Source organism: Notolepis coatsorum (assembly GCF_963971535.1).
Source record: "Notolepis coatsorum genome assembly, chromosome: 5".
NCBI classification, from domain to species: domain Eukaryota; kingdom Metazoa; phylum Chordata; class Actinopteri; order Aulopiformes; family Paralepididae; genus Notolepis; species Notolepis coatsorum.
This window is the reverse complement of record NC_140169.1, coordinates 185,929,924-185,945,084: the sequence shown is the minus strand read 5'-3', so window position 1 is coordinate 185,945,084 and position 15,161 is coordinate 185,929,924. Positions and strand designations below refer to the sequence as shown.

Here is a 15,161-nt window from a genome sequence, read left to right as displayed (position 1 = left end):
ACAATCCCCCCCCGCCCCGGTACCCCCTCCACCAGCGCAACTCCTGGACAGTGTAGCCGTTATCGATTTGAATTCCAACCGCTCAACAGATAGTCCAGCAATTAAACAAAACACCACTGCAATCTTGACAATAGCATACGCAATACATACTGCATGTATCTGAACAGTCTGAGAGGCAACCCGGGGGAGGGTGTAAATTGGCCACTGTTCTAAGCACCTATTTGGATGTGAAGATCCATTTTGGCCCCGTTTGCCTTTCCATTTAGCCTTGCCCACATCAAGACAGAAATTCCCGGTGTATGATGACTCCAGACTAAAAGAGGGGGCAACCCGATGCCTCACCCTGGGCTTTTTAGTCTAACAGACACAGAAAGCTTCTTGGCATTGAATCAGAAGTCATTCTTAAAGTGCTAAGTAGGAGTGGAAATCTGGTTCCGAGTTGGCAAGTGGTTTGTAGAGTTGTGTGAGCGATTCAGGACTATGAGCGGCAACACGGATTAATGAAATGTACATCCATCCATAATACTGATAGCTTCCCACTTATCTCCGTATGGAGAAACCAAGGGCTCATTTAGATCTCAAATCCTTGGGCTCCGACAGTTGTTACCACATGGGGTTGCCCCCATGACCCATCCCCATCAAAGTAGAACTCGCCCGGACGCAAGCTCTCTCCACGCTTGCAGTGGCCAATTGATCACAGTGGAAGACGAGGGATTTGGGGGGGGGGGAGTGATGTCAATGGCCCCATCCACACCAACCTGCGGTGAGGTGCTGCATTGTCCGATTAGATCTGAATGAGCCCTAAGAGCGTGTTGCGCAATGTATGTGCCCTCTGTATAAGTGTGTGTTGAGTGAAGGCGTTGTGTAGCTGGTGTATTTCAGTGTGTGTGTGTGTGTGTGTCTGTGTGTGTGTGTGTGTGTGTGTGCGTGTGACATTCAGAGCAGGCGACTGCTTGCTTTGTCAAGATGTACACAACCCTTTTTCAGACCAATAAAAATACCAGAAATATCCATCAGTAAAAACAGTGAAATACCCTTTAGGTGGAGGACCACCCAAAAGCTCTTAATTTACGCAGTTAGTCTTAAAACATTAAAACACATCCAAGATATTGAAACTTACTTGTCTATCTAAAAACACACTGATCTATTGCTACCCTCGTCAGCTCCACTGCTAACGTGGCTCAGCTAAAGCAGAGGTAAAGTCTCCAGGCCTATAGGAAAATGTCCTGGTGAAGGCATGGTCACAACGCTCCACCCTGACCCCACCCTGAGGGGGCTATGGCTTGGGGTTTTTCACGGGTCTAAGTTGAAACGTGTCACTTCCAGCTTCTGCGTCTCCACTGGGTTTATTGCACCGCTCCCTCAGTCAGCCAGGAGACCTGGGTGTGTGTGTGTGTGTGTGTGTGTGTGTGTGTGTGTGTGTGTGTGTGTGTGTGTGTGTGTGTGTGTGTGTGTGTGTGTGTGTGTGTGTGTATGTATGTATATATATATGTGTGTGTTTGTGGGTCAGAAGTTGTCATGAGTCAGATGTCACAGTGGACGGTGCTGAATCCAGGGAGGGTGACGCGGCCCTTCCTCTTCAGGTCGCTCTCAGGGCCCGCGTTGATCCGCTGGACCAGGCTCTTCTCGTACAGCAGGGGGTGGTAGGCGCCCAGCGTGCAGGCGGCGTCGTAGTAACGCTCGTGGTAGTGGCACAGGTCCGTCTGCCTCATGGACGGGATGTACTCGTACACGTGCACCTGCTCGCACAGAGCCATCATCAGCAGGATGCCTGCAATGACAACACGGACTGGTTATTCCCTTATTTAAAACATAGACCCTTCAGCTGTACATTCCTTTTTGTCAACACTGGTCAACACAGCTTTATTTCCGGCATTGGGTGCCATCAGGCAGCTAAAGCCGTATTGAGCAGTGTTGACCAGTTTATACAAAAAATGTTAAATGCTTATTAGCAACGCCGAGCTTTCAAACCATTGTGATTATCTGTTCAAGACCCTCGTGCAACTGTGAGTACCTTTGAAATTTCTCTGTGATACTTGTATAACGAACGGTTCGGGTAGGACCAGTTCTTAATGGAAAATCTAGGTTGGTTTCCTATTGAGGAGCAAGGGACTGTGGATTCACTCGGCCAAACCTTGTTGGCGTGTATCACAGTCACAAAAGGGGCTAGGCCCTACTATACATTACATTCCCTCGTACATAACCATGTCCAGTATAGAGTACACATAACACAAAATAGTATAGACAAAACAACGAAACAGTAGTCCTATTTGTAATGTAAACTTTGTGAAGGAACACCCCAGAGCAAACTGTATATCATCCCAGTGACACAATATACTGTATGCTACTACCACAGAGTCTCCCAGCTACCTTATTGTTTTTCATTCTCTCCACCATGTTCCCTACGTCAGTAGTAAAGTGGGTTTACAATCCATTCCATCTTCCTCCATGTCAGTAGACTGTAAACACCACTTGGATGAACACTCCCCTTTCTAATGCTGCTCTCTGTAGGTCTGACAACCTCTCTGACGAATGTCCGTGTGGAAGCCCGTCACCATACGTTTATGCAATTTAATCAATGTAGTATGACTGCAAACCAGCCTTCCTCATAACTTCAAAGTCTGACGACAGCTCGAGTGAAACCCAAAGATTAATTAGTTGTAACATTAGCTTCCTGTGCTGCTAAGATAGATGACCCGCACTCCTTCATTCAGACTGCTGCGTAATGGGCTACATCACTCCACAAGCATTGGAGTAGTATTTCTTCCCTAACTATCTTCAAGAAACAGAGAGCGAGAGCGAGAGCGAGAGAGAGCGAGAGAGAGAGAGAGAAATGTGTAGCTCAATGGGCAGCTGTCTGGGTGATGTATGTAACGTGTTAAATGACCTGTGAGGCCACACTAAACGTGTCACAGACCTGCTACCTCACTGATGCAACAGGCCATTAGTGGACCATTTCCCCGCCAAAACTGCACTTCCTGTTGACTTAGGGGACATCAAATCGCACTAAAGGCAGCAGGATTTCTGCCTCGCCAAACTCTGACCAGATCCATGTGATCACCCTCTCAGGAGAGGAAAATCAAGGTCATTCCATCCGTAGCAGCTCTGTAAATTCCAGTGTGTGTGTGTGTTTGTTTCTGTCAAAAGAGAAAGTCTTCCTCTGAACAAGACACCCCTCTCTCTCTCTCTCTCTCTCTCTCTCTCTCTCTCTCTCTCTCTCTCTCTCTCTCTCCCTCTACAGTTCTACAGGTGTTTCCTGATTCTGTTCCACTGCAAGCACAGTTCCACGCAGAACGGCAACACCTCCGTGCCCTCCGTGCCCTCCAAGACTACGGTCATTCAGCTCAACCGCCGGGTCTACAGCAACACAGTGGCCTGCACCGCCCAGATCACCACCGGGGTCGTCAACCACAGCGGCACTATCCCGACCAACAACCCGCCAGTGGTCACCTCCTAAACAGGCACAGACTTCACCAAGGGTGAGGGTGGGGGTGGTTCAATTATGGACACTGAAGCACTCATGGCTCAGCTTGCTAGCTACTATACTATTCACTCGATTACAATCCATGGACTGGCAACACCAACTGACTCACCTACACCCAGGAAGATCTGCTACAACTCTGGTCAAACCATCCATTGTCCGTCCTCCCGGCAGAAAAGGTGGAAAAGAGGGAAGCGAGGACGGGTGCGCAGTGCACCAGGCTGAGCAAGCAACCTTTCAAATCCCCTATCCCCTCCATCATCCTGTTACATGTACGATCTCTCTGGATCAAAGTGGATATACGTCATGCAAAATGTCAGGCGGAGAGGACCTTCAAGGAGGCCTGCATCATCGCCTTGACCAAGACTTGGCTCGCCCAGGCTGTCCCAGGCGCTGAGGTACACTGGCAATTTCACCATCTCCAGGGCAGACTGAACGAGGGAGTCAGGCAACGAGAGAGGCAGAGGGGTCTGCATGTACTGTATGCTAACAACAGGTGGCATACTGTAACAACATCAAGATTGACAGCAAGGTCTGCATTCCAAACCTAACGATATTCACCCTATCCCTTCACCCCTATCCCTTCACCGCTTTCATCTCCAAAAGGGAATTCCCCATTGTTGTCATGTGCGCTAACATCAAGGCTGCAACCAAGCTAGTAGCTTTACTATCACATTAGCTGTTGATAGTGCTAACAATATGCAGGGTAAATACCCTGAGGCCTCAGTGTTTATTGTTGGTGACTTTAATAGCTGCAGACTCGACAATGTTCTGTGGACATTCTGACGAGAAGGGGAAACATTTTGGATTTATGTTATGGCAAAGTTATGGGCACGTGTACATCTCCCGTGCCCACTGGCTGCTCCACTTCGCAGAGCTCAATACAGACAGGCACTGAAATGTTACAAACCCCAGACCTACAGCGTCGGGATTGGGTTCCACTCTAAATCATAAGATTGACATTATCAAGGCCAAACTCTATAAGAGATTTGAACAGGAATGCAGCACCATGAACACTAAACAAGCCATTCAAAAGAGTGTAGGAACACTCACTGGATATGATCCAAAACCTAATCACAGTCCTGGAGCCAACACACCCTGCTCCCTTCACAGTCCTGGAGCCAACACACCCTGCTCCCTTCACAGTCCTGGAGCCAACACACCCTGCTCCCTTCACAGTCCTGGAGCTAACACACCCTGCTCCCTTCACAGTCCTGGAGCTAACACACCCTGCTCCCTTCACAGTCCTGGAACTAACACACCCTGCTCCCTTCACAGTCCTGGAGCTAACACACCCTGCTCCCTTCACAGTCCTGGAGCTAACACACCCTGCTCCCTTCACAGTCCTGGAGCTAACACACCCTGATCCCTTCACAGTCCTGGAGATAACACACCCTGCTCCCTTCACAGTCCTGGAGCTAACACACCCTGATCCCTTCACAGTCCTGGAGCTAACACACCCTGATCCCTTCACAGTCCTGGAGCCAGCACACCCTGCTCCCTTCACAGTCCTGGAGCTAACACACCCTGCTCCCTTCACAGTCCTGGAGCTAACACACCCTGCTCCCTTCACAGTCCTGGAGCTAACACACCCTGCTCCCTTCACAGTCCTGGAGCTAACACACCCTGCTCCCTTCACAGTCCTGGAGCTAACACACCCTGATCCCTTCACAGTCCTGGAGCCAGCACACCCTGCTCCCTTCACAGTCCTGGAGCCAGCACACCCTGCTCCCTTCACAGTCCTGGAGCTAACACACCCTGCTCCCTTCACAGTCCTGGAGCCAGCACACCCTGCTCCCTTCACAGTCCTGGAGCTAACACACCCTGCTCCCTTCACAGTCCTGGAGCCAGCACACCCTGCTCCCTCACAGACAGAGATCCCTGGCCTGGAAATGTTTTATCCCCTCTGCCATAGCATGACTAAACAAAATACCCTGGTAACTGTCATGTGTATGTGCTATGTATATAGGTATGTGTGTATAAATGTGGATATATCCTGTATCGATGTCTTTCATGTAGATATGTTGTGGGTGTATACTGTCTTTATAGTATACAGTAGAATGTTGATAAAACAATAGAATAAAATAACGATAATAAATAAAATAAGTATAATAAAACAATATAACATAACACTACATGAGAGCCAGACTGAATAGATGGGTTTTTAGGTTTATGTTTAAAAAGATCAGCGGTCAGGTGGCGTAGCGGAGATTGCGCTCGTCACCAACGCAGGAGATGCTGGGTTCGAGCCCAGCTCTCGGCGTTGCCACCAGCTTGGCTGGCCGTTCACACTAATACAATTGGCAGTATTAGAGGGGTGGGAACCTGGTGGGTGGAAATCTGGCGTTGTGGACAGCGTCAGGTCTCGGCGCTTGCTAAGCGGGGCAGGACTTGGTGGAGATAGCATGCCCTCCCACGCGTTACACTTCACCAATGAGAGTCCTCGCTGCCAAGTGAAAAGACGTAACTGGCTGTCGGCGCACGTCTCGGAGGAAGCGTGCGATCGACTCGGGACGCCCTTGTACCGACTCGTAGGAGAACATGCATACAGCAGCCAGGTAGGGGAGGGGGGAATTGGCACAATGACTAATTGGGACGGGGAGAAAATCAGAGAAATCAGAAACAAAAAATAAAAATAAAAAATCTGCTCCAGTGGCTTGGAGCCTAATGACTGAAAGCAGCTAAATGTTTTTGTTCTGTTCTGGAACAGCTAAAAGATAAGAACCATAGGATCGGAGGATGTTTTTGTTCTGCTTTGTGGAACAGCTAAAAGAGAAAAACCAATGACGTTTTTGTTCTGCTTTGTGGAACAGCTAAAAGAGAAGAACCAGATGATTTGAGGATGTTTTTGTTCTGCTTTGTGGAACAGCTAAAAAGAGAAGAATCAGAGGATCTGAGGATGTTTTTGTTCTGCTTTGTGGAACAGCTAAAAAGAGAAGAAACAAAGGATCTGAGGGGCCTTCCTGGTTCTGAGAGGTAGTCTGGTGCAAAGCCATGTACTACCTAGTAGTTTCATCAATACCGAAACTGACAGGTAACCAGCGTAAAGACTTCCTCTGCTATCCTTTTGGTCTTAGTCAGCACACTGCAGACTTGAATTCATTGTGAAATGACAATGCTTTGTACATTTTCTTCAAATGATAAAATGCTGTTTTTGTGACATCCCACCAAGCCATGAGATTCAAATGGGAATCAAAAATCACTCTTAGACGCCTTGCTTCTTGGCTTGGGTTGAGTCCTAGTGAATTTAGTCTGGGCCCTTGAACCAATAATCAGTACTTGTGTTTCATCCCGGACATTCAGGCGTTCATATCTAACAGACTGTGGAAGAAATATGTGGAATTCAGCATGATGCATTTGCAAAAGTGAATTTGTCTAGTGTAAGCGTGTTTAGATGTTTGTATGGAAATTACCAGTGTTCCTCTGCAACTGTATGTGTGTGTGATGTGAGAGAGTTTGAGAGAGAAAGAGGGGGCATCCTGTGAAAAGTCTGTTAAATTGTGTCCCATTATTTACTTAATTTACCATATTGACACAAAGAAATGTCTAATCACCTTATTTTGCCTTATTCAGTACATTACTGTATATTCTGTATATTACTTATTCAATATATTCATGAGTCATACAGTACATACTTGTGATTATACTGTATACACACACAGCAACATGCCCTTTACATGCTACAGTGGCGTTAAAAAATTATCAAATATTGAATTTTTTTATCCCGACTTTTGTCCAACTCCACAGTGTTATGTGCTGACGTCTGTATTCAACTTTTAAGACGAGTACGAAGAATTCGACTATTTTCTTTTCTCTATTCTTACCCCTGTGCTTTCTGCTAAATGGAAAGCATAGGGCCCAAGCGCATGCTTGTGCATGTGTGCCGATGTGTGTGTGTGTGTGTGTGTGTGAGCTGTAAAGAATGGGATATAGACGTGTATTTTCGTCTTATTATAATATGGGACATACTGTAGGAGGGGGGGGGGGTGACATTATGAACACATAGCAGGAATTAAGGATAAAGAAGGAAGGTACAGCTTGATTAGAGGGAAGTTAGACGTGGTGATGATGTCACAATACAAAATATATACATTTATGCTCCTCTGGGAAAACAGTGGCGGTTCGATAAACAAATGTTGGCCATGGAGACGCAGGGAAATGTGATTGGGGGGGGGGTCTAAATGTGAGCTTAAACACAGCAGGGACACTATTCGTGACCACCCTTGTTTTCCCCCCTTGAGTTTACTCAAGGACGATGTACTGTTTAACAAAGATGCACAGAATTAGAAACTGTGATCTGAACAGTAAAGAAAGAAAGGTATTTTAAGTGAACCAATAAAGGAAGAGCTGGAAAAACCAGTGAGTTGAACCTGACAGAGAATGACACGGAGAGGTGAGCCCGACTGTGTTATGAGGATATATAAAAGTATATTTTTTAACATATTAATTAAGGGTGGCAACCAAAAAGGCTCTCACAAGGAAGTGGATGAGTCAGGTGGTGCCGACAGAGGGAGAATGGATGGACGCGATCTGATCTATGTGATGGAGAGGTTGACGTATGCATTGAGATACAGAGGGAGAGGTTTGAGGAGAGGTGGGGGAGATGAGGTGAGGCCCACGAGGCCAGACTTTGTATAGTTACATTGAAAGGATGGGAGTATGCTTGATGAACCTGATGTGTGAGAAGGATGTGAATGCCAAAATTTTTTTTTGGGTTATTATAATTAATTTTCTTTTTCATAAGTGTTGTTTATTTTATCTGTATGTTTGTAAGTGCAAAAAAAAAAGATATTTACAAAAAAGTCTCCACTGCCAACATGTACAAACAATTTGAGCTTAAACACAGCAGTCACCACCCTTCCCCCCCCTTGAGTTTACTCAAGGATGCTGTACTGTATAACAAAGATAGACACAGAATCAGAAACTGTGACCTTGATTCTGAACAATAAAGAAAAGAAAAGTATTTTAAGTGAACCAATAAAGGAAGAGCTGAAAAACAAAAGTGAGTTGAACCTGACAGAGAATGACAATGGAGAGGTGAGCCTGACTGCTATGAGACGCCTGTAATCAAAACAAGATAAAACAATAACTAAAGAAAACAAATAATAAACTGTATCAAATATACACACAATAAATACATATGGAAAATCAGTCAAAGTTTTACCCTATAGACTAAGAAAACAACTAGCAGAGAACACCATAACCAAAATTTTAAATGCCAGAACTACATTAAATCAGGAAAGATTGGAGGACATCCAACGCTGTTTCGAGACATACTATAGGAACTAGGGATGTCCGATATTATCGGCCGATATCGGCATTAAAATGTGATATCGGAAAATATCGGTATCGGTTTTCAAAAAGAAAATAAAAAATCAATTTTTTTTAACATTTCTATAACCTTTATTTACCCAGGCAAGCAAGTAAGAACAAATTCTGATTTTATTTATTGTCAAAAGTATGCATAATGTTGTGTTAATTCCACAACAAGAGATATGTAATGTTAATTACCTGAAATTATTCCGTTTTTGGGGGGGGGGGACCCTGCATATATCGGTATCGGTTGATATCGGTATCGGAAATTAAGAGTTGGACAATATCGGTATATCGGTATCGGTAAAAAAGCCAATATCGAGCATCCCTAATAGGAACCTATATTCGCAACCAAATATAGATAATGACACGCAGATGGAAATATTTCTTGAATCCCTTCAACTACCAAAGGTAACTGGGGATCAAAACACAAAGCTAATTAGCCCAATCACACATGAAGAGCTAAATTAAACCATATTGTAGGTAGATTGAAACCTGGGAAGTCCCCTGGCACAGGCGGGTTCTCCTCGGAATGGTACAAATAATTTAGAGAAACATTGGATCCAATTTCATTGGACACTTTCAACTAGTTGTTAGAAAAGGGTGTGGTTCCAAGGCCGAAATTTCAATAATACCTCAAAACGGCAAAGATAAATTAGACTGTGCCAACTTCAGACCAATCAGTGTTTTAAATCAGTATTACAAGTTTATGTTTTTTTTTTTACCCAGGGACAGTGCACATTAATCAACATCTTCAGTTTCCACATCAATGGACTGTAAATGTACCAGAATTAGCTAATGAGCTAGTTTTCATCTGTAGTCCCTGCCTACCATGCATGTCTTTATGGTGTGGGAGGAAACCAGAGTACTCCCACCCTCTGGAGCTCCCTCCCCGCAGAACTCCGCAACGCCCCAACTCTGGACTAATTAAAAAAACTCCTCAAAACCCACCTCTTCAACTTAGCCTTTAACCCCTAATTTATCACTTTGTATGGTGTGTCTGTCCACTATACAAGGAGAAGAGAACATATCACTCCAGTCCTAGCCACTCTGCACTGGCTTCCAATAACTCATAGAATTGATTTTAAGGTCCTTTTCCTAACATATAAAGCTCTTAATGAGCAAGGCCCAAAATACATAGCAAACACATTTTTAAAGGAAAATAAAAAACGTACCTATACAGTCTAGCTTACAAATAGTTATGGCTTGGAAAAACCTGATGGATCCATGAGGCTAGGATAAGCCTTGTGGACCCAACTTTTTAGATGAAGGAACGGGTACATACGCACACAATACACAACCACTGATGGATCCGTAGGGCTTGGAAAAGTCTTGTGGACCCAACTCTTTAGATGAGGGAACGGGTACATACCCAACTCTGGCCACTGACCACATGAGGGAACGGGTACATACGCACACAATACACGGCCACTGATGGATCCATGGGACTTGGAAAAGTCCTGTGGACCCAACTCTGACCACTGATAAAAACGTAACTACACTAGCGTTATAAGAGCTAAACATTGCTACCTACCGTAAAAGTGCATTGGTTTAGTGCACTTCCGGTTGCTACTGAGCGGACATGTTTGTGCGGACCTGTTCTCCCAAACTGGTAAGCAAATGACTGTTTTCATTTTTACGTTATTTTCATTTTTACGTTATTATTATTATTATTATTATTATTATTATTATTATTATTATTATTATTATTATTATTATTATTATTATTATTATTATTATTATTATTATTATTATTATTATTATTATTATTATTATTATTATTATAATAATTTTTTTAAACATTGATCTTAACTGATCACTGTGACTTTATTGCTTTTATCGTTATATATGCCTATATTTGTGTACAGCACTTTGAGCTACATGACATGTATGAAAGGTGCTTTATAAATACTTACTTACTTACTTACTTACTTACTTACTTACTTACTTACTTACTTACTTACTTACTTACTTACTTACTTACTTACTTACTTACTTACTATGTTTGTTACTTTTATTATTCCCCCCCCCCCCTATGTAAAGCGAACTTGGGTCTTCTGAAAGGCGCTATATAAAACTAAGTTATTATTATTATTACTTGGAGGAAACCCACGTGAACACAGGGAGAACATGCAAACTCCACACAGAAAGGCCCCCTGCTAGGGTTTGAACCCAGGACCTTCTTGCTGTGAGGCAGCAGTGATAACCACTGTCCACCGTGCCGCCCTGTAAAACTGTTCACATTTATTGTAGCCAAGATAATAGAGAAGATCTTACCAGGGATTATAAATATGGACCAGATGGGGTTCATAAGGCAAAGACAGACATAGGACATTGCATGTTATAAGACATATACAGTTGGGAATGATTGAATCAATATTTGTAGGGATTTGTAGATGCGGAAAAAGCATTCTACTCAGTTAGATGGAAAAAACATTTCAAGGTGTTGCAAAGATTTGGATTCCACAAGATGATAATTAGGACCAGTCAGATGTTATATGACAAACCATCAGCAAGGGTGAAGGCTAATAGGGACCTATCAAAGTCATTCATATTAGAAAGGGGCTGTTGACAGGGTTGTCCAGCAAGTACACTCCTTCACAATTTATCAAACCTTGATATATTTGACAAATTGAAAGTTAAAAAAACGTTTCAGTTACAAACTTTCACATTTAGCTACAACCCCTCCCAGGAAATAAGGAAAAAATACTTTCACGGTTTGTATGATAGGGGAAAATACCAAGAATTAGACTAAAAACATTGAAATTATGAAAATATAAAAAGGGGAATGGCTCTCCCCTGCCTTAACTCATTCAGCGCCATCCATTAGCCGGGTCCCGTTGTAGCTATGCCACGCTTTAAAGATAGGAGTGAGTCACCTTGTTTGTAGAGCTATATCTATATTCTATATTATAGCTATGGGGACAATACTATGGTCATTTGACACTGACTTTCTTCCGTCCAAGATGCAAAAAAGAGATTTTCATGCATACGTTCACGCGTTATCCCGTGGTGAATATAAGTATAATTTCAGAGTGATCTGGGATAATTCCTGTTAAGCGAGTAATAGGGCGCAATGTGAATTCTACTGTAAGTAGAAGCCTGGACACGCCAATATTTCCAAATCAAATGTATATAATAGGTATTATGTTTCATCATGAATGCATGAAAGGGGGGGGGGGTCGTTTCTGATGCTTTGATTGTTAGTAACGGCATTCGTATTGAACACTAAAACTAACATTGTTGGATCAAGCTGAAATTGATGTCAGATAGTCCTTACCTGTGGTCGGTGGTATTCCAAAAAGAATATTCCAATTGTCTGATCGCGATTTCCAGTATTGGTGTCCATCTGGTCCCGGACATAATTTGGCACAACTTATGGATCGAGTGTGCCAGATGCGTCTCGAAGTGCTCTGATGAAGTGACTTACTCGGCTCCGTCTAAATATAGCGCCCGGTGACATTTGAGTGTAACACAGAGTTAGATATAAGGTTTCAAAGGGTGGGCGACACTGCCATCTGGCAGGATGCGGCCGGTATTGCACTTTGGCGATCTCAAAATCCTTTCATTATGGCAACACTGAGGTCAATGGATGAATAATGAATGAAAATTGTGAATAAAAGAAAAAACGACCAAAACCCGAGATATCTCGGGTTCTGGCATCCAACGCACAGCGAGTTAACCCGAGATATCTCGGGTCTGGCAATTAAAGAGTTAAGATTACTATTATGCGGTCCAACTAAAACCAATGGTGTGTCGGTGCAATCCAGATTATAATGCAAAGTGGAAGGACATAGAAAATTACTTGGTTAGAGGAGTAACGATACAGGCATTGATTGGAGACTGGGGCCTGATGAAGAGGCTGACTGATGAAATGTCTCGACGACATTGAAAATGAGGTTGACCTCAATTGTCCTTTTCGAGAATAAATAAAGGTTTGAATGAATGAATAAAGAGAACCAATGGATCAAATTGCCACTCAAGATCTGGAACGAAATATGAAAGATGAGAGACATGAGGGAAGGGTGGTGAGATGGTGTGCCCACTACTCGGACGTCATCCTGAAGAGTGGGAGGGGGGGTTGAGAGATGGAAGCAGAAAGGTCTCACATTCCATTATAAGATGTATATGTATTATAGAGTGGTTTCAGGGCCACTCTATTTAAATCAAACCATTACAAAAGGAAAAAAGAACATCAAAATCATATAAGAAGGCGTATTTTAGGTATTCATAGCAGCATACGATCCGGAACCATGTAGAAGGTTTATAGCGAAGGTATATAATGGTTTACAGAACTCGAAACTGATAGTTACCGCATATATCAAGGAGAAGTGGGAACGGGAGTCAAACTTCACTATGACAAGAGAAGAATGGGGAAAAGATGTAAACAACAATGGAGTAGAAGAACACGGTCAGATTCTTCATCACACCTTCACAGAAAAAATATATCGATACAGGAGAAGACTGTTTGTTGGAAGCAATGCGGGGGAAAAAACGGCAACCACTATCATCTGTTCTGGGATTGTTCATCCATTCTCCCTCTTTGAACAAGTACACAACTACAAGGAAAACGGTATTAGAAGTAGAAATACCATTCAAATTCTAAGGGATGTATTTGGGGAAAATAGATGTTGATATAAGGGTATATTTTAGGATATATAAAAGTATATATTTTTTAACATATTAAGGGTGGCAACCAAAACGGCTCTCACAAGGAAGTCAGGTGGTGCCGACAGAGGGAGAATGGATGGACGCGATCTGATCTATGTGATGGAGAGGTTGACATTATGCATTGAGATACAGAGGGAGAGGTTTGAGGAGGGGTGGGGGAGATGAGGTGAGGCCCACGAGGCCAGACTGTATAGTTACATTGAAAGGATGGGAGTGAATGCCAATATTTTTTTTCTGAGTTATTATAATTTATTTTCTTTTTCCTAAGTGTTGTTTATTTGATCTGTATGTTTGTAAGTGCAAAAAAAGAAATAAAAAAAGATATTTACAAAAAAGAAAATCTGTCTCCACTGCCAACATGTTAAAAAAATATATAATAATAATAATAAAAAGAGATATGAAATGGCGTTTTTCTTTTTTCATGCTATTTTTGACATGACTGATATTATTTATAAAGGTGAATGAATTCTTCATGAAAACAGGATTTGTGTATATATATACACCGTTACTGAACAGACACAACGTCAAGCAGGTCTGTGCAGGACATGGCGAGGCAGAGGCTGTGCCGGCACCAAACGTCTGAAAACTCAACCGTGTGAAGTAAAGTTTACCAACAACGCAAACCCTATGCCACAGGTACTGTACCAAGTATCACTGGCGAAACATGACAGCATGACATGCGTTTAAATACTGTAGGTATCTTCAAGTCTCAGCCAGGAACAGGAGGACCTGCTCACGGTGTTGTAGTGGTGGTGTGGTGGTGTGTTAAAGCGACAGGTTGGGTCCTCATCCAACAGCACAATTGCCACCACCCACAAGGTGTGAGAACCCCAGATAAACACATCTTTAACCCTTTCACTACCACACTGCCAACTGGTTAACCCTTTCACTGCAACAATACAGAAGGTTAACCCTTTCACTGCCACACGACAAAGGGTTAACCTTCTGTAGTGTGGTAGTGAAAGGGTTAAATTCCCGTCTAGTAGGCCTACCACCGCAGATACTCTGGGATCGAATCCAGCTGTCAGCGGTACCTCCGGCTTGGTCAGTCGTCCCTACTAACACAATTGGCAGTGTTAGCGGGTGGGAAGCCGGCGGGGTATGTATCCTGGCCGCGTCTATTCGAATACCAACCGGTTCATGCTTCCGCGTTCGCGTTTTGCGAATCTGATTGGCCACTGCCGTTTCTGGTGCGATCTGATTGGCCACTGACGTTTCTGGTCATGTGACATGTGCGCCAAATCGCGTGACGCGCCCATTTCCGCCTCGACCAGCAGCAAACTACCTAACGCCTAGTTTATCACTGGTTAAGCTTAGGCGACTCTTTCGAAGTTGGTTAAGGTTAGAGTTTGGAATCAGGGCTGGCGTTTATCGCCCTGCTCTAAGACAAACTCTAACCTTCGAAAGCTTAACCGGCGAAAGAACTTGCCGTCACACAATTGGTGCGACCAGAAACATCAGTGGCCACTGGCCAATCAGAGCGCAAAAAGCGAACGCGGAAGCATACACCGGTTGGTATTCGAATAGACTCATCCTGGCCGTTGTAAATTGCGGTTCCTACTGGTCGATCGGGGCGCCTGTTCAGCAGGGAGGGGATCGGGGGGAAATAGCGTGAACCTCCACACGCTTTACATTCCCCCAGTGAGAGTCCTCGCTGTCAGGTGAAAAGAAGTGGCTGGCTGACTCCACATGTATC

The 15,161-nt window shown here is 43.8% G+C and overlaps 1 protein-coding gene across 1 annotated transcript in view; it reads right to left on the bottom strand.

Annotated features, from left to right (window-relative positions):
- Positions 1 to 289: 289 nt before the first annotated feature.
- st6gal2a (ST6 beta-galactosamide alpha-2,6-sialyltranferase 2a) overlaps positions 290 to 15,161 on the bottom strand; it is a gene marked incomplete at its 5' end in the record, with an annotated part of 26,418 nt that continues 11,546 nt past the window's right edge. The window contains one exon of the mRNA XM_084314387.1: positions 290 to 1,771. Within this exon, the coding sequence (XP_084170513.1) occupies positions 1,524 to 1,771 (248 nt within the window). The 3' untranslated portion in view covers positions 290 to 1,523. The remainder of the gene's footprint in view (positions 1,772 to 15,161) is intronic.